General features: G+C 36.6%; 1 protein-coding gene and 1 long non-coding RNA gene across 2 annotated transcripts in view; one reads left to right on the top strand and one right to left on the bottom strand.

The window, feature by feature from the left end:
• Positions 1 to 568: 568 nt before the first annotated feature.
• Positions 569 to 25,210, bottom strand: part of AQR (aquarius intron-binding spliceosomal factor) — a 51,718-nt gene continuing 27,076 nt past the window's right edge. Inside the window, exons 20-35 of the mRNA XM_069017714.1 lie at positions 23,643 to 23,884; positions 22,017 to 22,160; positions 21,446 to 21,515; positions 20,413 to 20,523; positions 18,171 to 18,280; positions 16,724 to 16,859; positions 14,842 to 15,051; positions 13,891 to 14,028; positions 12,973 to 13,044; positions 11,331 to 11,518; positions 9,532 to 9,703; positions 7,116 to 7,286; positions 6,529 to 6,614; positions 5,537 to 5,711; positions 4,111 to 4,224; positions 569 to 1,091 (exon numbers count right to left, since the gene is read on the bottom strand). Of these exons, the coding sequence (XP_068873815.1) occupies positions 849 to 1,091; positions 4,111 to 4,224; positions 5,537 to 5,711; positions 6,529 to 6,614; positions 7,116 to 7,286; positions 9,532 to 9,703; positions 11,331 to 11,518; positions 12,973 to 13,044; positions 13,891 to 14,028; positions 14,842 to 15,051; positions 16,724 to 16,859; positions 18,171 to 18,280; positions 20,413 to 20,523; positions 21,446 to 21,515; positions 22,017 to 22,160; positions 23,643 to 23,884 (2,382 nt within the window). The 3' untranslated portion in view covers positions 569 to 848. The remainder of the gene's footprint in view (positions 1,092 to 4,110; positions 4,225 to 5,536; positions 5,712 to 6,528; positions 6,615 to 7,115; positions 7,287 to 9,531; positions 9,704 to 11,330; positions 11,519 to 12,972; positions 13,045 to 13,890; positions 14,029 to 14,841; positions 15,052 to 16,723; positions 16,860 to 18,170; positions 18,281 to 20,412; positions 20,524 to 21,445; positions 21,516 to 22,016; positions 22,161 to 23,642; positions 23,885 to 25,210) is intronic.
• LOC138111619 (uncharacterized) lies at positions 992 to 14,065 on the top strand. Its single transcript, XR_011151400.1, has 3 exons — positions 992 to 1,075; positions 9,922 to 9,983; positions 13,978 to 14,065. It is a non-coding gene; the product is annotated as an uncharacterized lncRNA (long non-coding RNA).

The raw sequence follows: 25,210 nt of genomic DNA, 5'->3' as shown, positions 1-25,210 counted from the left end.
ATACACTTAGAAGTTACCCTAAAAATACCCCATTCAACCATTATGTCATTAATATCAATACTGTTATGTTTTGCATATCCTGCATTCAGGGAACTGCTTTGACTTTTCTTCCTCATGTGGCTTTAGCCTAGGCAATTACTGAGTCTTCTTCAAGCAAAAGAGATTTATTTCTAAACACTAATTTAGAACTCAGTGCTGTTGAAAAGTTGCATCCTTCCTTCTGCTGTAAAGAATAATAAATTAAAAACAGCATCAGAAGTCAACAATGAGAAATTGCTACAAGTACCTGGGCCTTTGAAATCCTGAGAACCCACTAAGGTCAAAATTCAATAAGCTTCTGAATACTTCAGAGTCCCATGCCAATTCACATTTCTCAGACATACAATCAAGTATCTTAATGAACTTGAGCCTATGCCTAAAATACCATCTCAGCATATACAAGGACAGCTCTGCATAAGGAATTCTCCATGGCAAAATACTAAGGAAACTATAAAGCATGTCTGACCAATATTGAATATACTTAGTGAGGTTTAATGGGTGACTGAATTAAGAGTCAAATACTCAAAACTGGTATAAAAAGCATCTTTACTGAACAACTTATAAAAAGGAAAATGCACATAATTTGAGGCCATTAAAAAAATTGCATTACCAGTAGTGACAAGAACTCAGCAGAATATTTGCCAACCATCTTGCTTGTCCACAGAGTACTCAGTGAACAATATACCAAACAGGTCCCACTACACAGGCAACCATTTAATGAAAGTCAATGTAAAAATAGCAATTATTTTTCTAACTGCTCTTTTCCCTGTCAATTTTCCAAAAGGCATTAAGGACAAGGATTCCATCAATCACTTTTCAGTCTCATTCTCAGGTTCACTGTCTCCACTATCACTGTCTCTTCCAGGGTGTTCTGGCATTTTTCGATGTTCATCCATTTCATCCACATTCAATTCTCCTTCCTTCATCATTTCTTCCACTACTTCATTTTCTTCTGCATCTTCCTGCATGCCCCGACCTTCACCTTCTACTTCAGTCTCTTCAGTTTGAGTCGGTTCTGGTTCTTCAATCATGGCAGGTGGGGGCAGTAAATGCTGGATGATTGAAAAAGATTTTAAGTTTTTACATTTTAGCTTGAACTGTTATATTTAGGTTGAACCTTTTATTTAGGATTTTGCATTAGATATCAAGTTAACAACAAAGACTTAAAATTTAGAAGTCTTAATGATTTGTAAGCACTTCACTCCTATATATAAGTAAAAATTAGAACAATGGCCACACAATAGTCATCTTAGATACATTTTTTCCTGAAAAGAGGGTGTTAAAAACTCAGGACTTCCAATTCAAGGATAGAAAACTGCTTCATTATCCCAAACAGTCAGACTAGTAATACGGTAAATCCCTACTTGGAGCAGTATGTGTATTTCTACCCTAATCTCATCTGTTGCCATTTCAAACTCCTAGATATGTTTAACTTGGTTTTTGATGCCTTCAACAGGCCAGTCTCATACCCATAATTTCTTCCTGCAACATCTTATAAAATACTACGTGAATGTTATCTGTACTTACGCAAGTTTCACGTGCAGCTGTAAATGTAGAACAATGCAAGTTTCACCAACAATTAAACAATGCTTATTTTCACATAATACTTCTGAAAAAGTAATTTAGTGTATTAAAAGTGTTCTGCTTGCAACCAAAAAAGTAGTTTGGAAAACATTATAAGCTGGAATGGTAGACAAATAGTACAACTGGAAAAAAAACCACCAGGAATACACTGAGCTGAAGAGTATGGATGAATGCTATACAACTCCAGGCTGAACAGAAACACTCACTTCTTGCAGCCTGACATTATTTAATGACATGATGGATAGTGATGGATATTTCTTTAGAATATTTTGGATAACTTTAATGAAATGCAATCTTGAAAAACTTGATGATTGTTTAGTTTTGTTTTGCTCAAAAAGCAACTTTGTTTCACATGACAAATGAGGTGTTTAATAACAGTCAAGTTTTACCTTCAATTAGATGACACTAGTATTACAAATTTGCATAGGCAAATTCAATTATGATTAGCAGAAGAGATATTAAAAGCATTTTCTACAGACTTTGAAGTTATCACACTGGTGTCTATAATCCATCTGTGCACAGGAAAGTGTATTTCCAAACCAGAGATCTTTTCATTACAAAAATACATTATTGATGCATGAGACAAGCTTAGACTTCTGTGACTTACTTAGATGCATGTTGTGCTTTGTGATGACTACTGTAAAGACTAGTGTAAAAAAGAGGAAAAATATAATGTTGTACTAAATAGAATAAAAGAAATTAAATGCCAGCTTTGCTTTTTTCAGTAGTTCACTTCTTGGCTTCTCCTGCAAGGAGAATGTGATTCATTCTCACAGTAGGAAAACAGCAGTTTTGTAACTAATTTTAGCTAGCAATGGGTAAGATTAGGATGCCAAAAAGAACAGGTATTAGCAGAAGAATAGGGTCCATATTTGATTAAGGTGTCAAGTAAACACTTTTTGGTAAAATTTAAATGCTACTAAGTCTTCATCACATAACATTTTGCATGGTTGAAAGATCTCCAACTATAGTAGACAAACTGGCTTCAAGTTTTGTCGTGTGCTTATAGGACTGGGTTTCTAAAAAAACAGTGTGAGGTTCCTTCACTACTACTGAAAAAAAATTACAGTAAGAAGAAATTCTAGTAGTGTCCTCTTTGTACATCCCCTTTTCTTTATAGCACAGATAATTACAGCATTTCTCCAAAATAGTGAGAAAGTATCCTGTCTGTCCAGACAGCCTGGGATTGCTTTTTCTGGGTAACAAACTGCTGCAAATTTGGCTGAAGCTTCCTCTCAGAAATAAAAATAAAATCCAAAGTCACTGGGTAAAAACTGCAGAGAAAAATAAATTTTCTATCTGAAAGTCTGATATTCGGTTAAAGAAAAAACTTTGGGTTCTGATCTCTTCTGATTACACTGTTCCATATTAGATGAAACATGGAAGTGGAAGAAAAAAGGAAGAGGATGTGGCAGAGACATCCTTGCATTAAAGATGAGAACCTAGATCTCTTAGACCATCTGTTCAAGGACAGAGTCATGTTCACACTCTCCTCCCACAGCCAACTAATACAGAATGAGTATTGTCCTTCTACATCAATTTTGTCCACTTCTGGAAATCTTTCAGAAAAGAAAAAACCAATAAGGGATCTTCAGAGTACCATGAAAGAATAAATTATAGGTAATATATATAGGTATTATATAATATATGAAGAGTAATATATAGGTAATATAAACCTGACAGATCCCAGACACTGGGGAAAGCTGATGCAGTTGATGGGTAGCATTTAAGACCATTCCCTTTTGGTCTAACTGCCTCTAGGCTTTACAGATCCAAGTATGCTGAGTAAAGGCAGCTTTCTGCTCAGTAAACTATCTACACTACCTTAATGCTCCACTCACTTACCTGAGACTACAAAAGGGTTTCTGGTGGGTTCTGAATTCTGCTTCAGGGATTAAATACTGACAAAACTAGGTACAGACGTGTCAACAACTGCTTCCCACCCCATGCAATTTTGCTTGGTGCTGAACAAGTGCTGAAAAAAATTGCTCCAGAACAAAAAACACTACAGCTGCAAACCAACCTGGGTAACAGGGTGATTTAGCAGGGTTACAATGGTTTCAAGACATAATCTGGTCTTTCTCTTACAAAACAGTATTACATCATGCAGTGGTGTTACAATCCCACTAGCTGAAATCCCCCACTTACCTAAAACATAACAGACAAGTTTCCTTCAAATTAATACTGGACAAGCTAGTTCTTTAGTCTTAATGAATAGTATTTTTGGCCCAGACAGAGCCATGTCTGGCACTTGGCATCAATTACTGATAGGTTTGGGGCCTTAAATTGTGGCCTAAACCAGCTTTTAAAGATACAGCTTTTGCTACTGCAACATTTTACAAGACCTCAATATTCTCACTCCTAGTCACAAACACTTCTTGAATTTTAAATATAACAGAAACAGACTCAAATCTCAACAGCTTCTCATGCCATTTACTGAAAAACAATTTTATTTTAAATACATTCCAAAAGTTAGAAGGTCCTTACCTGTTGATGGTGGCGTGTACTCTGTATCATGTGCATATACATATTGTACACAAAGTTAGCCATTTGAGGCATGTTCTTAATAACATGTATTTGGTGAGCTGGTCTTTCTCCATTCTAAGGAAGGGGAAAAAAGTGGCATTCAGCAAACAAAGCTAAACAACCATTATTCAAAGGTTACTTAACTATATTAGAAGTCATAAGCCCCAAAAAATTAAATAATGCTTTTCAAAGAAAAAAAAATTGGTGAAATCTTTGGAAAGTTAGGAAGCGCAGGTCTTACATTTTGGGGAATTGGATTAATCATGACACTGCAGCCTGAAGAAAATTCAAAAGGAGAGGCTGGGGTCTGATTCTTACTCCATGAAAGACATTTTGAATTTGAGTAATTTAACATTTTAAAGGCACAAATAGTTTACGATCAGATTAGGATTTAGCCTCTTGCCCCCCGCAGCCCAATTCCTTGCTCACACTCACTGACCGTGCTTGTTGCATTCTTGCTGTACAATTGATCTGAAAGTTTCAACTGAAAGAACTCCCTCCCAAACTTGTCAACAGCACTTAAGACCAGGGAAAGATCTGTAATTGAATTTTGGGTGCATGCAGGCATCCCTTCTCAAAGCTTCATGAAGCAGAGCAGATATGCTCCTTTGTTTCCTCATTTAGCATCCTGCTCTGTGTGCCCTGTGCTTAGATCTTCAACACGAACCTTTGCCTAAAGATCTAGTGCAGTATTACAAATCAGATTTTTGTACTTATGAACCTAGCTCAGCAGCAAAATTCTTGTGATATTGGAACCAATTTTAAGTGAAAAAACATTAGTTTGTAATCCTGAATTACTCGGTTACATGTAATTTTACCTCTTTAGATGAGAAATTAGTAGCTTTATGTAGCTTTGCTTGAGAAATAACATTATTTTGTTTCATAACAAGACCAAAAACATGTAAAAACTAAAAAATTATTTTCATCACCAAAGAAAAATACTGAATCATTTACACAGGCAGAACTCAGGAAAAAGCAGGCACAACAGTTACTGATACTTAAGTTATACTGATTCACTTTTGTGGAAACATCAATTAAAACCAGCTGGTGTGTATCATGACAGAAGGTAACTCTAAGGAGTTATTAGTAGAATCATAGAGTCGTTAAGGTTGGAAAAGACCTCTAAGATCAACAAAATCCAATCATCAAGTGGCACTGTTGAGTTCACCACTTAAACCACACCCTCAAGTGCCCCATCCACACCTTTTTTAAACCCTTCCAGGGATAGTGATTCCATCATTTCTCTGGGCAGCCTGGTCCAATGCCAAGAAGCAGATCCACCAGTTTAGCAGAGGAAACAGTTCCACCTCTTACAGCTCACTCAAAAAAAAGCGAGCAAACACAAACATCCATTACAGATACCAAAATCCAGTGCAGGTGTTCCTACCTGTCTTGCTGTTGGAAAACATTCTGTGGGAACAATATGGAGGTGAAGTGGTCGAGCTGTGAGTTGGCTGAAAGCTGGAGTTAGTTCAAAACAGTTCTGAAATAGTGATACCCTTGCAAAGATATAAAGTCCAAGTCTGGCTCTTGACATGGCAACGACTAATCGTCGGACATCCCTTCAGAAAACAGAATCAATCATGTTCTTTTTCACTGATGACATAATTGCAATAAAATAACGAGAAGTACATGAGAGTCTTAATTAAAAGAAATATAAAATCATCTGCAAAAATACTATCTTGTCTTTTGTTTTTTCCCTACATATTGTTTCAATAACTAGGAAATCCTAGTACCATTATATAGAACCATAAATATTTTGGTTCACTGTACCAATATCACTAGGAAAAACCACTCTCTACTATTTTCCTACACCTCAGGAGTAAAGTTGAGAGTAAATGTTGAGAAAAAATCGCAATAACGTTTCTGTATCTGAATGAGTAAAGATGAATTTGGTAACTCATCTATCTACCTAAGATTAGACAAGTCTTCCTCCATCACATCCCAAATCAAAATTGCAAACATTTAAAACTACACATAATAATGCAACTTATGCAATGATCAAACACTTCTGATGCAAAATAAAAAAAAAAAAATCTCACTTACAGGAAAGGCTCTATGAGAAAATTTATGCCTACATCTGCTCAACAAATACTACACTCCTATCAGTCTACTAGGGTGAAGCCAAGTTCAGCCTATCTGCAGTAATATAAACTAATTCTAGGGTAAGAGCCATTACAAAAGGATAAAGTGGTCGAGAAGAGGGTACCAGAGTTATAAAAGGAAGTGTGTCTGAACTTCATTATATACATAGCACTGAACTTCATTTCTACTACATACTCATACAATAGAACACTTTTGTATAATGTACTATAAACATTTCTGTATCTGATACAGAGTACAAGTACTTCTACAGCACTACAAGATGTTCTTACATACCTAAGGTGGCCGACAGCTTTGGTACGCACTAGTGAAAGGAGAATATAATCGTTCTGTTGACCCTGAAATCTGTCCACGGTTGTTACCTAAAGAATTAAAAAATAAGAAAAAACCTCCATAGAAGTGGGGTCATAATACCAAAAGATTATGGAAAGCCATTAGCTTTGTAACACAGTTCTAAGATGCAGAATTAGCACCAGACATTTATAACTATATTCTTTATTTGTTTCTTCAGGTTTGTGATCACATGCTCTATCAAATAATTTCTACTCTGGGTTGATCTTTCTCAAGATGTGATTTTGGGGATTGATGTTTTTATTGAGGACAAAATAAATGACAAAAAAAGAGTTATTCTGTCCCATGTATCTTGTAGTCTTTCCACCTTCACTGACCTCACTCTGTCAAATTATCAACAGGCAAAAACAAGGGCACTATCTATGAAATTCCATAGAATGTAGGTTCATTAAATATGTGGTTAAACAAGATAGTTGTTTGAATATAGCTTAAATTAGCCTGATTTGCAATATGACAATTTAAAAACACAGAAACCAGAACTACTCTAATGACTAATATATTGTCAAAGTCACCTTGTTTGGCCGTCCAATCAGAGGATTATTCCCACATCGCTGATTAATGACATCACGGATCAGGTGTTTCTGCCCATTGTATGTTGTCAGGATACTTATCCTGTCTGCAGGATAACCAAGCAGGCACATATACATGAAGACTGCCACAACATACTCTGCCTCACCAAGATTCTAAAGTTGAATATGAGACAAAAAGACAAGAAAAAAAAGACAAAAAAAGGGTTACTCAACTTGTAAGGTTGAAAAGAATAACACATGTGACATGGTAATGTATTCAGACAAATATTTTAGAGCTGAGAGAAATGTCCCTACATCTGATGATTCTTTGCTCACTTCATACAAGCAATTTTGAAAGAATAAAAGAATCACAAGTAGGTTTAATACCTTCACTCTGATTCCTTTTCAGAGAACTGCTAAAAATATCTACATCAATATTGTTAAGCACTGATTGAAACCTTCCAATATATACTCAAAAGTTCCACTTACCCCAGAAAGCTGCAATGACTCACTCCTCAGTAAACTGAAAGTAAGAACTAGCTGAACTAGAATAAATAACGTCCTTTCAAATATTAATTAGGAGACAGATACCTGGATTATCAAATCCAGTTATTTCCACTGCAGGCCATACTATTCAATTACAAATTACCAACATGTTATTTCATATATTGTAACTTTCTCTCTCTGTCATTACTTTTTGAGTCTGTCCCAAAGTACCACTCTTCTGGCTATGGGAAGCTTTGTTCTATTTCCAGACTGAAGTTATTCATAGCCTGTTTAAATCCATTTTCTGTCAACAAAAATTATCTTTCAGGTTAAAAAGTTGTTCTCAAATGCTGACATTTACTCCTGCTCTATTTATACAAGGAATTTTATCCCCTCTTGGCATATGTTTGAATAGGCTGGACATACCAACCTCATTTATTTTTTCTTACTAAGTGGGCTCTGCATTACTTGGAAAATGCAGTTGCCAGGCATATCAAACACCTGTGGGTGTAAAGCTATTCTACAAATTTTAATCCCCTGTAACTCTGGAAAGAAAAGCCCAAATTCACAAAGAGAAATAATACATGGCAGCAATCTGTTAGCTCATGAAAAACCATGCAATGCCACCGACATACTCTGGTAAGCATCATTCAATTATCAAGATCACAAAAAGCCCCGTAACAGCAGGAAGTATTAGAGGAGTTTGCACATGAAAGTACTGGTATAATGAGAAGTGTGTTCTGTGTCCTCATGCCAGTGCTCTTAATCTTCTTTAGCCAAAGAGTGGTCTAAAACAGTGCTTGCACCCCCAATTATCAGGGACTCCTTTCAGCTGTTTTGTGTTCCACTGGACACCTCTTTACTACTTGCATGTTACAGTTTCAAATACCAAAAGAAACTCTCCAAACAACTCCATTCTCAATCTAGCAACGAGTAAGAGTGGATTATGACTTACCATTGCTTTTTTGTCTAGCAGCACACTAATTTGTATTGAAAAAGTATTGAGAGGAACCCAAGCAAAACCTACGAATATATTTCATACCTTTTTAAAAACATAGGTTAATGTAAGTCTCAGTGATCTTCAGAGGGAAAAATTAACATGAATATTGTCATCATAAAGTATATTGTTTGCTTTCCATAATATTAAGCAAAATATAAGGTGTTAATTCCATGTTTGAATTTAACTGCTTAACTTGCACATTGCTCCAGCTCTAACTTTTCCAAAGCCCAAGTTTGCTACTTTAGACTCCATAGTTTGTTTTACCAGTTTTTAAAAGAAAAATAAAAGGACTGAAAATATAAGCATCTCATTACAAGTGTAAAATATTTCCTAATTTAAGAGAAATAGATAGAGACTGTTGTTGATGGCTTAATTTCAAAATTTAGCTGACAGTTTGAAAACTTAGTTGAGAAACTCCAAGATTAAGGATTTTTGGCAATTTACTTAATCCTAAATGTCTCTATGCTTCTTATGTATATTACTAACAGTGCTGTTTTATGAATGCGTATTTTAGCATTCCTACATATAGGGCAAATCAACCCAGTGATTCTTCAAACTCAGGTATGTGCTACTGAGCAAACTTCAATTCTTCACGTTCAGGAGAAAGTGTTACTGTTTATTTCACTACCATGGCAGTACAGATTAATTACAATGGACTTTAATTTGCCTTAGGTCATACAAAAATGACATTTTGTAATGAATTCCACCAAGTCTCATCCCTCCCGTAACAATAAGAAAACAGGTATCAAAGTCATCCACTGAGCAAAAACTCCAACATTATAGGTTTTCATTTTCAACATTCAAAACTCATTAAAAGGAGGAAAAAATCATGACTCGATTATCTGAGAACATGAACTGAATATCAGTTTACTGTTTTTGATTGTCTTCACTGCCCTACTGAGGTCAATAAATTACACATAGTATTTCCCTTACCTGATAGAAATAAGGATTGGGTTCAGACTCTCCTACACCATTGAAGTCTTCTACATTTATAAGCTGGAAGTCGTACAAAAAGCCAGCATTAGCTGTTCTGAACTCTGGCAGAAGCTGCACATGAGGCAGGTTACCCAGGTTCTTGTAACGCCAGTTGTAGAGGTTACACAAACTGTTCAAAACCACACAGACACAAATCACAAAGAGTGAGTTACAGCAGGCTCTTGAACTCATTCAAAATAGTTGAGATGCATATGAGATTAGTGCTTCTGTAGCTTTTCAATGAAGAGTAATTTTGCTAGGCAGCCTGTATATATATAAATGAACATACTCCAACAATCGATCCAGCAGTATTATTCTTAATTGTGAGATTGTTTTGTTCTCTCACAGGAAACTTCAGATGTCACGTCAGCGTGGCACACTCAGCTTTACGTCTGTTCCACTTGATCAAGGTACAAATTTTGCAAGAATCCTAGCGAAAATTTTCATGGGTAACAAAACTTAAGGAATATTAATGCTTCTTTACAAAACAGAAGGAATAAGGAAAAAATTTTCTGCATTAACTGTGGTAAAGCTTCTTACAGTAAAAAGAAATTATTTCCTTATTTATTTTGCATATTGTCAAGCACTAACACAAGACATGAATGGAAACAAACAAAATCTACCTAATTCTGAAGGTTCCTGATATGATTTCTGATATTTGCTGGGACAGTAATACTAACAAAATGCCTCATTCACAAATGCACAACAATATCCAGGCCAGATTAAGTAGCAGATAGCTTCCCTATGAACTATCTGTGATCAAAAAAGAAAAAGCATAGGAAGGTACGGACTAAAAATCCTTGATCAAGACACTGCTTGCAAAGGGAAGGACTTCTACTCTCTTATCTTTAAGAAGTTCACTAAAATGTTGCAAAATAAACTTTATTTGCCATCACATTCAGATAAAATTTTCATTTTAAAAATCATACTGAACTGTCATTCGCAAGACTAGAAAATAATATTCTAGATTCCCAACATTTCCTACATGAAGAAAAATGAAGTTATCCTCCATACTGTTCACTACATTTTATGCCTAAAATAAAGACTTAAAACTAAACCCAGAGTAGCAAGATTTTATACAGAGTAATTTTCTCTTATTTGGTTTTACTTTTCCTTCTTAACATGACACCACAAATATGCAATTTACACAATAAATAAATCCAGTATTTAAATTACCACAGTGCAATGACAAATACATAGATAAAAAAGAAAAGCTACTATACTACAGAGCCACAGTATCTCCTCTAAAATAAAAAAGGCTTTATGTTCCTGTATGGACAGCCTGAATGTGTCCAACCTCTGGATGCATCTCTCCTGAAATACTACAGAAAAGCACCCTTTTACAGACTTTAAGGGAATTATTATATATTCAATGCTAAATAAAGCACATCTTTATTTAACTTTGAAAACTTGAAATGTTAGTTTAGAAAAGAAAGCTTCTGCAAAGTCTCAGCTGTAAAAAAACCTCAAGATTATTAAATTCCTTTAAATACAATTTTCATTAAAGTACTCATGCAACAACAGAGTACTACTATATAAAAATAAATAACGATAAAGAAATTATTCTGATTACATTTCAGCAAAGTAAAACCTGTCTTCCTAGACTAAGCTGAAATAAATGGAAAAAACCAACTAAATTCCAGTTTTGCAAACTCCTGTGCTAACAATAAAAAACAGTTTCCAAAACTGTATGTGCCCTTCTCCCATTTCTAACCTGTCACTATCTTACAAGCTAGAAAAAGGATTTTCTGTCTTACCTTGCTCTTGCTCTTCCTTGCGCATCCAAATCAACGGTTGGCACTCCAACACGAACAAACCGTGTAAAAAGAGATTGTTCCATGTTGGAGTATTTTTGAAAAGCCATGTTCTTAATGACTGGTGGCAACTGATGATGGTCACCAATCATAATCCACCGCTTCAAACGACTGAATCCATCCTGGGGGTTCTAGAATGGAACGATCACACTATTGCAACTATTACAATATAATAAAGGCACTCAAAACACATTATCAATCAGATTGTTTGCCTTTGTCTAAGCCCTTCAACATTTGTTTTTAAAGCTACACTGAACTGCAGTCTTTCTAAAGACTACTAGCTTCCATCCAATCAGAGCATAGAATTGTAGATAAAGTCTCTTTTCTTATAAAACAAGTACCTTTATCCACTAAAATTAGTAGAGAACTATCGGAATAAATATCATACTATATTACTTTAAAAGCCAAAAGTAATACACTGTCAGAGAACAAAGGAAGAACCACAATTATACATGCTACAGTATTAAAAAAACCTGATTACTAAATAGTAATGTCTGATAGTATCCTTTGAACTTTATTTTTTGGATTCTGAGGTAGTGAATATGAAGCATCTGAAACAGTTTTTAGTGCTCAGGTGTCCGAGGCAAAACTGAACCTGCCTTTCAAGTGTCTCTGTAGTCCATGTGCTTCACCTGTTTACTTCTGTAATTCTCAAATAGCCTCTTCCATGACCAGGATGTGCCCCTAACTAATTCCCATCTTGGCTCTTGGACTGAATGCTCTTCACAATTAGCATCCTGGAGACTTCCAGCTGTCAGATCCTCATTACACACTCCTGTGATAATTCCCTTTCCCCATGGGAACACTGTTTGAGACAGAATGTAAAGCTCCTTTTCCTGCCACTTGAAGTGGAAGAGCTCTGAAGCTGTCTCTGATCAGACAGCAAGGAAAGAAAACTGAACTCTGGACTATCCAACTCATCAAGCCTAAAAATGCTTTAGCAACAAAGTAGGAGGATGGAAATAATTTTTACTGTCAAGAATTTTTTTTTTTTTTCACCTGCTTCCAAAAGCTTCTGCTTTGGAGAAGACCAAGCTTTCTATATAGTTGTTCTGCTCTTATTAGGCATTTTAATCTTGGACAAAGAGCCCCCAAAAATGCAGTTTTTAAGATTTTCTCACTGCATTGCAAGTGAAGAAATCAAGTGCTGCTACTCTGAAAGCCTAGGTCCTTAGGTTTTGTTAAAATAGAAACCCACTCAGTTTTCAAGGATTATTTGGATGGCTCAAGCAAATGAAGTCATGGACTATCCCCCAGAATATGTCTCTATACTGAAATGGTCTACTCTAATTACACAAATTCTTCAGTTTCTGCATTTCTCACATATCTCTATTTTCCTTCACCTGCCAGATGCATCTGATTATTCAATGCTCATTCAAAAGTTTGAAAACTGTAAGACGCTTACTTCATTAAATAAAACAATCTCATAATCAATGAGAAAGTTCTTACTGTCCACTAAAATACCAGTCTCAGTTCTAGGTTACTTTCTGCACACGGTATTTTTCATTTTAACAGTCAATATTGCTCAAGAACACAGAGCCTTATTTATCTTTTTTTGAAATATCTTTTATGTTTCAAGTCTAACCTGCAACAGGAGAGGTATAAAGGTTTCTATCTCCAGAATCTGAGCAGACTCTTCCATTAAGATGTTGTCATACTGAGAAAAAAAAAGTAAAGAGATGTCCATAAACACAGTACCACAAACGAATGTATTTATTCAGCCTCCTGAAAGATAGCACCTATTACTCATTCAGTTTCTGCTGGGTGGAACAGTTACAGCAGGATTTCACCTTATTGGCAAAGTATCAGATTACCAAAAGGGTGAAGTCCTACTACATCAATGACAGACATCTCTGTACCAGTCAGGGCTTACCTCTAGAAGGAATCCATAACTGAACTACACCACATGCTTCCTATATGCCATAACCACAAGAGAAAAGCTTCGTGCAGTGGAGCAAACAAATTTGGTATCTTTGCACTGAAGCTGAAGAGAAGCCATTTTGTGAGCCAATACAGTACACAATTGGTGAAAAATAACACTGAAAGAATTACCAGTGGCTGGCTTTTGTCAGAAAAAAAGACTAATTAATAGTTATAGTTATCAGTGCAGAGTGAAAAAAGCATTGCATCATAGATCTTTTTCATCATATTGTTAATCTTTTAGGTACACAAAGTTCTAAAGGCCATATTTTTCTACCCAGTTCTGCCTCTATTTTATTAATCTTATCACTGCTGTTTATCATGTAAACGTGACTTTTTTTAAAATGCACTATTAAGCATTTTTTGTATATTCAATGGCGTAAAGGTGATATAATCTTTTACTTGCAGAAGTTACATTTTTCTTCAGCAAAATTAAAAAAATTAAACATATGGGTAAAAAATGCAACTCAAAATAATCTAGCTACCTAAATCTGGGGCAGATAAAAAGGTTCATATGGGGTGGGGGACAGGGGAGAACAAGAACCAAAATCAAGCAGTACAGTAACACGAGTATAATCCTTACTTTGAAACCTAATTCAACCAGGTCACGTCGTTTCAGAGCAGCATGAGTACAAGTCATGGCAATGATTTTTGCTTCTTTCACCAACAGGTATTTGGATCTATCCAGGCCACTGCGAAGAAGTTCAAATGCTCTGAATTCCTATGGAGGACAAAACAAAAGCCTTGAAAGTCAGAATACAAAATGATACTGCTTTAAAAATGTATCCACTCAAATTATGTGGCCACCTTCTTAATATAATTAAACGAGAAAGTTCTGAGGGTATGTACTGTTAACAATCCCACCTGAATAATTTGTTGTGGTTTCCAGGTTTAGCAAATTCTGAAAAACAATCTTGTAAAAACCTATCAAAGAATTCTTCCAATCTGTATGCACATATAAATTTGCTGACAATTATTCAATTAATTCTGAGAACCCTCTCAGCATCCCCCAAAATTTTCTTTTACTATATGTTCTTGTTTCCCACTTTACTGCATCTTAACATGACATCAAATTCAGTAGTAGAAAGACCATTACAGTTAATAAAATCAAGCAATACACAAATCACCTTTACCCTAACTTTTAAGGGCCTCTTGAGCAATTCTGGCAAAACCAGAAAATAATCTGTTCAAGTTACTTCTAGGTTATCTGATTAAAGGCAATTCACTGTAAATACAAAGACCCTGTGAGGATCAGAGGAGCAGTGGTAGGTGTAACAACTCTCATAACCACATCAGTGAAAACAGAACACGCAGGCCGGCTACTTCCCAAGATCCAACTAGAAGAGACTAGTCCCTGTTGTGAAACATACCTATATTACTCAAAGGTGGAAATTCTCACCTTGCAACTTAATGAAGGGGGCCTAGACATATGTATTTCTTCTAGGATGTAGGGAAAATGAGAACTTCGGACCTGTGTGAAGTTTTTCTACAGGATTAGCCAGATTCACTTGCTTTTAACAGTTACATATCTTACCTCAAGCTGGGTGAATATTTTCTTAATATGTCTAAAACACCCTTCAGCAATTTCCATATCTTCTTCATATGATTTGCCTTTGAAAACTGGTTGAGGAGCATTTGCAAAATACTGGTGAAAAGGAAAGAAACTGGAGACATCTGCAACATCTGGCAATTTTCCACCTTTAACTTTCACTTTGCTGATATACTCCTCCCAACGGGACATTACCTATGACAAAGCAAAGTGGTTTTATATCATGAGGTTTTTGGCAATGTGTAGGTTTGCATACACAGCATTAAAAAAAAAAATCACAAAAGGTATGTCTTAGGTAGCATTTGACCTTGTGTCAGGGTGACAGTTTTGAAGTTGTGGTAGGTTGAGCTTCGCTGGCTGCCAGACTCCCACCCAGTTTATCTCACTCTCCCTCTTCAACAGGACAGTGGGAGAAAGTATGATGGAAGAGCTTATGGGTTGAGATAAAGATAAGGAGATTGCTTAGCAAATAGCATCACAGGCAAAACAGACTTGGGGAAAATTAATATAATTTGTGCTAATTAAGAACAGATTAAGATGATGAGCAACAAAGACAAAACGAAAACCACCTTTCCCTTCTGCTCCCTCTTTCTTCCCAGGCTTAATTTCATTGTCAATTTTTTTACCTCCTCCCCACCCTCAGCAGTACAGAAAATAATGGTGCTGTCATTCAAGTTCACAACACCACATCTCTGCCACCCCTTCCTCCTCACACTTCTTCCCTGCTCCAGCATGGGATTTTGACAGGCTGCATCTTCCTTCAGGATATATCCACCTGCTCAACGCGGTGTACTCCACAGGCTGCAGTGCTGGTATCTGCTCTGACACAGCCTCTCCATGGGCTGCAGGTGGAAAACCTGCTTTACCATGGCTGTCTCCATAAGCTACGGGGAACCCGTGCTCTGGTGCCTGGAGCACATCCTGTCCCTTCATTTCCTTCTGACCTGGGTGTTTGGGCTTGTTTCTCACACTCCCCTCTCTGCCCTCAGCTGCTGAAGAGTGGTTTTTGACCTCTTCTCAAAGACAGAAGCACCACCAGTGGATTCAGCTTTGGTCAGCAGTGGGTCTGCTGGAGCTGGTTGTGTCCAGCACAGGGCAGTCCCTGGCCTCTTCTCAGAGGTCATTCCTACAGCCACCTGCTACAAAAACAGTGCCACATAAACCCAATACAGAAGTAAATTTACTATCTCCACTTACACTACTTTGATTTAAATATCAAGTGGGATTCATTTAGGAGGAAACTGAACCAGAAGACAAGCTCTAGCAGTGTTCCTAGCACTCTTAAACTCCATTTAACGTTAAGGTCTGCACTAAAGCTAGCCCAGAGTAACTTCTGTAAAAACATACAGTGTGTGCATTCAATCCTAAGTACCACTCTACAAGTCTCCTTATGCAACACTAATTGCAAATGTAGACCACATCACTGAAAAATACATGGAGAGGAAACGAGGGGTATACAACATACAAAAAAATCACCATTTTGTACACTGTACATTTGATTTCACATTGGCATTTAACACTACAAAAGCCTCCTATCAGGACTATCAAGTAGCTGCTCTAATGCTTGTCCAAAATATAAAGCAGCCCACAGATTTTCCTATCTGAAGGAGAAGCTTCAGGTTAGAATCTTTGCCAGCATTCATGAAGGGCAGCAATGACTTGGCGAGCCAGCAAGCAGGATTTAAACAATAGCAACACAAGCAAGTCATGCTGCAATATTAACTTTAGCTGTTACTGTATTGTGAATCACCAAGGTAAATGCTTTTTGTTTTTACACCCAACTCCGAAAAATTCACTGCAAGTTTTACAAAGTGTTTCGTAATGTATTTAGGTCATACAGTCTCTGCAAAAGTATTTCAGTCCTTACTTGGTATAAGAAGAAGTGGCCAGCTGTTTCACAAGTGTAAGAAACATCTCCTGGGACTCCAAGACTCTCTTGTAATCGCCCAACTTCTCGTAGAAGTTCAAGTCTTCGAGCCAGCACATAATTAACTCTTCCATACCTACAAAATGGATTAAATATAACATAATTTTTATTTAACCCGAAACAGTATTTAAGTATCACAATGAGAGATCACAAAAAACCCCAGCAGCCCCCAAAAGAACCCCACAACTACAACCCTGCTCCAAAACCTAAGAATTTGCTACATGCCCACTATTTCTATCAACTGAGCCCTAGCAATTCACAAAGCCAAGCTTATGAGAAATAAAGTTCTCACAGTAGTACAGCCCACCTTCAAATATATTCCTCAGCCCTCACCCCTCCCTCCCAAACTGCCATAATGCACAGTGCTTGCAGAAACACCCCATAGGTCTGAAGTTACTTTGAGAAAGTATGAAAATAGACAACATAGAGTGTCTTAACGAAAACTCCTTTTAATGATGAACACCACAGTTCAATGAATATACTGAAGTATGGATACTACAAAATAAGTATCTCCTTTCCCTAAGTTTTTGGCTATCAAATTTCTGGAATAGCTCGACTACTTCAAAGCATTCAATTTTAAAGACAAAAATCACAAGGTATTCGTTTTGCTAAATACTGAGCTATGTATATGTGTGTAGCTTCTAGTGACTATATATAATTTTTACTACAGCTTTTGAAGTCAAAGAATTGCTATGATAATCCAGTACTGGACAGTTCAGATATTTCCAGTGCACGACCATTATACCCCTCTTATATTTATGAATGTGGGTAATCCTACTGACGTCAATTGGACTAACACGTGACAAACATACAAATATTTAGAAGAACAGGTTCTTAAGTCTTTGTACTGATACAGAGTTGATAGCTTTCCTTATGTATGTATGCTTCAAAATGTGTTATCAATGAAATAAGCAACTTTGAGGTTAAGCAGTATCTGAAGAATTCAAAACAGAAAGTTTATTTTCATGTTTATTAATACAAAAATCACCATGACAGTAGGAGTGATACCACATTTGTACAAAAAACCTGTGACTACAAAAATCTGTCTTATTATTCTAGCTTCTCTCACAGATTTAATTCTCTGAAAGGTAAAAGGGTCTAAAAAATATGATTATCTTTTATTCAAGCAGCTGAGTTTGTGAACAAGCAACTGCCTGATTCTGCCTTTAGATACTCAAGGGAGCACAGTTTTTGTACAGAATAAGAACCAAAATTACTAAACCATGTACTGGAAACTAGAGCACTAGTGTTACTGGGACTCGATAATATGAGAAGGGTAAAACTTGTCCAACACAGCTCATTTGCATGGGATGAAGAGTGGATTCAACAGAGACATCTTGCTCCATGTTTATACAAGTGAGTTTATCATTAGCATCTCCTTTCTCACCTGCTGAAATCTTTCTCTGTCTCTAATTCCTCTTCTCCATGACCCAGTCGCAGAAGGTGACGCTCATCAATGTCTAGAGCCATGATTTTTTCGAACAGCTGGTTCAAAGCCTAAAGATTGACAAGAACAGGAGAAAAGGTAGTTTTTAGAAGTTCAGAGGCTCTTGCAGGGGAAAACTGAGAAATTACTTGTACGTAAGGCAGGAGATTATGCCTATTTTAGTATAAATGGAAACCAAAACAAAAAAAAAGTCAATTTTGTTTTAACAAAACAAAGTTAATACTGAAACTCCTCATCTTGACAACAGGGAAATTAGCCTACTAACACCCTTTTATTCGCATACTTTATATAATAATCACATTTGATTTTACAATTTTAAAATTTAATTCTATCACAGAGTTAACTTACTTGATAAAGCTATCAGTTTACAAAACTGTCTCACAAACACTGATTTTTGTATGATGACATTAAACAATTTAACTTTTACTGTACATTAGAAAAGCATGATCTAGTACTGACTGACAGGTGCTGTGACTATTCCACTTGGATAACTAAATTTTGCATAACTAAACTCCTAGGTGTGCTACATCTTCTGCCTTAAACTCTTCAGCTCACTAATGGTTTACTATCAACTGATAGTAACAGTTGATTAGTAACAACAACTAATTCAGTGTATTTCAAAGGAAGAAACATTGAATCATCAAGTTCTGAAACTAAGAATAAAAGCAAGCCTCACTTCCAGCTGCAAGTCATGTAAACATCTTAAAGTGCAGCATCAAGGCATGGATAAAGTACCCTGCTGAGATACATTTTATTTCCCAGAGTACAATTTCAAGTTAACGTCCTCACGAAACTATTGTCTGGTAAGAAGAGTCTTCTATCAGCCTCAAAGGATTTCCTTCTTTTTCTCATCAATGGACATGTTCTCAACCCTTTCTACCAACTTTACCCTGTCACTCTCCTGCAACCAATTGCAGACTGGCCTATATTGTTCCAGGCTGTAATTCTTCACCAAAGCAATACCTCTCCACCATTCTTTGACCTTGCTTTGATGAAAAAAGATGAAATGTTTTCCAGTGGTATGTTCAGTTAAAGTAACTCATAACTGAGACAAGACAGGTTAATTAGGGAGACTGGGTAACAGCTGACCCTGGTTTCCAAACAAATCATTCCAAACCAGATGCAGATTTCACAGAATCATAGAATAAGCTCAGTTCGAAGGGACCCACAAGCATCAAGTCCAACTCCTGGCCCTGCACAGGACAACCTAAGTAAGGGTCACACCCTGTGCCTGAAAGCGTTGTCCAAATGCTTCTTGAACTCTCTCAGGCTGGTGCTGTGACCACTGCCCTGGGGAGCCTCTTCCAGTGCCCAAGCATCCTCTGGGTGAAGAACCTTTCCCTGATATCCAACCTAAACCTCCCCTGACACAACTTCAGACCATTCCCTCAGGTCCTGTCACTGGTCACCACAGAGATCAGTGCCTGCCCCTCCTCTTCCCCTCCCAAGGAAGCTGTAACTGCAATGAGGTCTCTCTTCAATCTTCTCCAGGCTAAACCGACCAAGTGACCTCAGCTCCTCCTCATATGGCTTCCTCTCAAGGCCCTGCACCATCTTTACTGCCCTCCTTTTGACACTCTCAAATAGCTTTATGTCTTTTGTATATTGTGGCTCTCAAAACTGCACACAGGACTCAAGGTGAGGCTGCACCAGTGCAGAGCAGAGTGGGAAAATAACGAGTAAGACTCTTGAAGGCTTTTAACACTATTATTATTATTATTATTATTATTATTATTATTATTATTATTTTATATGTGCTTGAGAAGTAGCAGTTAAGACTCCATCTCTTATGAATGGGAAGGAAATATTCAGCTGAAGAGGCCTTCCCTTAGGAGCATGAAGCACAGAGCAACCACTGTCTGAGAAAGACAATTAGCAAAAATCTGGCATGCATGCAGTGAATGTGCAACTGTATGAACTTAGCAGAGGCTTTTTCAAAATCCTTCGTAATTTCTACCTCCAACCAATTAAACACATTGAAAACTTCTGAAAAATAGTTTAGAACTACACACCTGAAATGCAAAAATTTAATTTTGTATTATGAAACTGGCAAAACTTCAGACAATCCAACTCAAGTTTCCATTGTTAAGAGACAAATGCAATTCCCAAACTACTGATCTCAATACCTACTGTTCTTCTAGATTGTAATTACAAGAAAATTCACACACGATTGACACTTTACCTGATTAGAGTGAGTAACTATAAGAGTTCGTTGTTCTGGGAAATTATGATAAAGATTGGATATTATCTGGACAGCTACATCAGTTTTTCCAGTACCAGGTGGACCCACTACCTAAGATCAAACACACACACAAAAAAATTAAAACCAAATAAAAATCAATACACAATTTATCAGAATACTGCACAATTTAAAAAAATAGAGTCTGCTGGGGAAGAAAAAGCCTAGAACAATCTCACAAGACACTAACATTTAACATTGCTGCCTGGCTTTGATGAACTTTCAGACCAAATAAAACATATGAAAAAAGACTCCTTTAGACTGTTTAGGCAGATTCCTGACTAAAAGGAATATGGTAATCCAGCACATGAAGTACTAATATGAAAATAGACCTCCTCAGAGAAAAAAAGGTAGTTTAGCCTCAGAATAGGCTAAACATGGAGGACACAGTGAAAAGAGAATCAAGACACACAACTGAAAAAGAATAAGGTGAGACAGACAAAAATAACAGGAAAAAAGAAGAGAGTTCATGATTTCTATTTACTCAGAAATCTACAACTGATGATAAAGTCATATAATAACAGTTAACGTTTTCATGGGCTCAATTCCACAAACACTCCAAAACTGACACCTCAGACATTTTAAAGGTATCCAAGTATTATAAAGCATCTCAAAATAAATTGTTCAGGATTAAGAAGCAGAGAATAGCAGCTTTCATAAGCACTTACACATAAAATTACAAACTGCTATGAAATCATTCTTACTTTATTTAAAGACTCTCCAATCACTGCAAAAGCAAATTCAGTTGCTGTGGAAAGCCTTCAGCCACTGAAACACAGGATGCAGAGATATGTGTTGCCATATGATTTTGTGAGGATGGGAGGATGTTGAACCTTTGAATGTTAATTTTTCGCATCTTTAAACTATTAATAGAAATTACGTCAGCAAGGTACAGAAAGGGGCATTACTAGTATGTCAATGAATGTACCAAAAGCCAGAATTAAATAAAGTATAGAATCCTTAAAAACATTCTTACCATAGTTAGTCCAGGCTGCATTCCCGCACGGATGGCTTCAATCTGAGTATGGGTAAATTGAATAGTATTGCTGTAACAAAGCAAAACAGCATCAAATAATTGAGAGATTTTGTCAACAGTTTTGATAAAAGCAATTGTTTTAACAAGTTTTATTTCAATTAACTGTTTGTATCTTTCCTAAACTACATCCTTGCAAACTTTCACATAAATTAAATCAGCATTACAACTATCTTTTTTATAGATACAACAATCTTGTAATTTCTAAGCAAGATAGTAAATCATGTTGTCCATGTGACAACAAATTCATCCCATCTAAAAAACTGTTTGTCTTTAGTTATTATTTGCAGAGAATGCTGTAAAATTATTTAGGTATGACACTCCTAATGTTCAAATTCCTGAGACAAAAAACCCTAAAAGATAATATTTCTCACTGTTCCTCAAGGGGCTTTCTTAACAGATAGAGGATAATAGAATATTTTGATTCAAATATAAAACAAACCAGCCTCATTTCTGAAAATGAACTGCTATGCACGTGTTACCATTTTAAAGAAAGTTCCCATCCACTTTTTACCGTTTTGGTTGATTATATGGATATGGGCCCCTGTTTGGAATAACATGAGGCTCTACAATCAGTGTTTTAGCTTCTTCAGGGTCTTCTTCATTTCCATCCTCTTTTCTTTTCATTCCTTTACCTCCCTTCATTGGGAAAGTTATCCTGTAACACATAATTTAAGGTTACAGTTCAACATGTTCACTGTGACACAGACTGTCTTAGAAGGTGATAAAGATTTTTTCTAACCATTAAGACAAACCATCACACAATAGGGAAACAAGTGCTGCAAATGACAAAGCTGTAATGAGAATAAAGGAAAGAAATTACAAATAAATTGATGAAGGTGATTAAACAAAAAGTATGTAAAAAGCACTCTTTTCATAGCTGGAAAAGCCAAGGAGCAGTGCTGAGAGCCAGCTGGAAAATGCTGAAAACAAGAAGCTCGTAAGTGAAAATGGAAGGAGTGTAAGTAAGTGACAGGAGAAAAGTTATCATAGAATATAAGATATGTCAGTGTTCTAAACTGTTCCAACAGATGAAGTTTTTATCCTCCCATTTCAATTTTTTATAGCTTTCTGTATATATTAGCAAACTTTTCTAATTCAGAAACAAATCACAGGTGAAGGAATCCCAATGCCTATCCGAATATCTCAAGACAAAAATGCAGATACCTGTAACAGTAATAATCTCTTACAGGACAAATGTAGCAGTAGGAAGAGCGATAGCTCTTCAAAAAGAGCAGTATCTCTCTTAATATATGAACTAAAACTGAACAATAGTTCATCGAGGAAAATGTGTGTGATAACTTCAGCCTATTTTTATATCATTATATAGTGTTAGTGCCTTCTCTACACAAATTCTCCATGCAGTGTTTCCAAAAAAAGATTAGGAGATTACCTCCCTGCTTTTCAAGATTCCATTCAGCCATGATAAAAGCTGACTGGTGCAGGGGAAAGCCATCTTTTCCCTCCACTGATTTATTCCTTCACAAGGAAAAGATGTAGTTCCTCCAGCTAAATTGTATTGCTCTCCAATACTACTGTGAATCTCAGTTGCCAAAGTTCAAGGAAGTGCACCAGGAGGGACAGAATTGTCAAGTTTAAAAATGCTGGACAACAGCACCACTGAAACAAAACAAGTAAATCTCATTTAGCTGCCACAAAGGTAGGCATCCTATTTCAGAAATAATTTCTAAAAATAAGCAGTAGGGGATTTCAGACCTAATCCTTTGTGTTGATTGAATGGTATTTCCAATAGCTCAAATTTTAACTGATGTTGAAATTGCTGTTCTTAGCTTGTTTTAATGAGACATGCAAGGAAACTATATAATTAAAATTCTCTAGGCTGATGTTGAGGAGGCTACATACCATAATGCAGAAGTGAATACCATGCATCTTGATTTTATCTCATACTTTTGTTTTTTCCATATATTCCATAGGCTGATCCACAAGCAAGCATTTTTGTACAGAATAGAACAAAAGCTGCAGTACCGTTTATTCTATCATGTAACTATCTAAATCTTAACATATCTCCATCTTTTCTTTAAAGAAAGAGCATCTCCCTTCAACCTCTGAACATAACTCCACCTAAAAACACATTTCAGCAAAAATACCAAACCAGAAGTACTGGAAATACTGACATCACCTGAAGGGGGGTACATGCAGATCTGGATTGTCAACAGTGACTTTAACATTGTATCCAGGAAAGCTAGCTTTTAAATGATCAATGGACAGGAAAGTGTCATTAAAATCCAGAGTTGCAATCTGATTTGGCATTTTTGAATAGTGTGCACTACTTGGGTCTCCATATCCAAGAATGATGTCATGCAGCCAGTCAGGAACCACACAATCTGTGTTCATCAAATTCCTTATAGTCTCCAGAAGGGCCTGTAAGTAAGAAAAAACAAAAAATAGGATTGAAGAGACTGAATATTTACCAAGTAAAAATCATACTGAGGATCAATCAAATCTGTTTTAAGATGATAGAATATAACTCCTTAATTGACAGTGTTTGGTTAGATTGAGTCAATATATAGACAGTGTACATATGCAACAAAACACCAGTACTAAAGCACAGAATTCTTAAACTAAGAGCTAGTAAAGATGACCATATAATCATCAGTAAAGTTTTCATTCCAGAAGACTCACAGCAGGAGAAAAACACAAAGAAGACCCTAATGCGGTTTAAGGTTTCCTCTTACATGCCTATAAATTTCATCCCTGCAGTCAGCTTAAGCTTCCCTTCAAGCATTTGCTCTTCACCCACAAATTAATTTATCTAATAATCTGTAGTTATGTCAGTTTTCTCTCCTTTCCCCTCTTGTGAAAACATCAATGCTCCAGACCCTAGACTTGCACAGAAGGTGCGCTTTTTAACCAAGAAGTAGATGAACTTTAGCCTTCCTGTTAAAGGGCTACTTTAGTGGCAAGTCTTCAACAACCATCTCACTTGAAACTTGGCATTTGGACAGCATGTATCTGCTCTTCAGCAGCAGTAGGAACACAAAGGATACCAGACCTGCACTGATTTCCAGATCCTCTGAACCTACCATGCCACCAAACATGGATACGAATGGATGGCAAACACAGTATATCAGCAGTCCACACCAGAATACAATACAGAACTTCCAAACACCAATCTTGTAAAATAAAGTCAGTCAAATCAAAGTACAGAATTTTATTCTGATAATCTATATTTACATATCCATCTCCAAAGGGTAGGATTCTCTGTCCTTTTCTAGCTTGTGTGGTATCATTCAAGGAAGCAGTTAATGTGATCATCATCCATGTTTTGTCAACCTCTATTAAGGTCCTGGTTCTTCCCCACTACTCAGCATGGGTGAGACCACATCTGGAGTGCTGTGTCCAGTGCTGGGCTCCTCAGGACAAGAGGCAGACATACTGGAATGAGTCCAGCAAAGAGCCACTAAAATGATTAAGGGATTGGAGAATCTGTTGTATGAGAGGCTGAGAGAGCTGGGATTGCTTAGCCTCAGGAATACAAATCTCAAGGGGCAGTGGAGAATTGTATCCATTTGTATAAAAAAAACATAATGGGAGGCAGTAAGGTCAGCGGAATGAGACTCAGTAGTGCCCTGTGAAAGGATAAGGGGCAATGGACACAAATTGAGATACAGGAAATTCCACCTAAATACATCAAAATGTTTTTACTGCAGCAGTAATACAACACAGTAACAGATTGTCTAGACTGGT

This window comes from Aphelocoma coerulescens, chromosome 5 (genome assembly GCF_041296385.1).
Source record: "Aphelocoma coerulescens isolate FSJ_1873_10779 chromosome 5, UR_Acoe_1.0, whole genome shotgun sequence".
NCBI classification, from domain to species: domain Eukaryota; kingdom Metazoa; phylum Chordata; class Aves; order Passeriformes; family Corvidae; genus Aphelocoma; species Aphelocoma coerulescens.
Note: the sequence above shows the minus strand (reverse complement) of the source record. Positions and strands in the feature narration are given on the sequence as shown.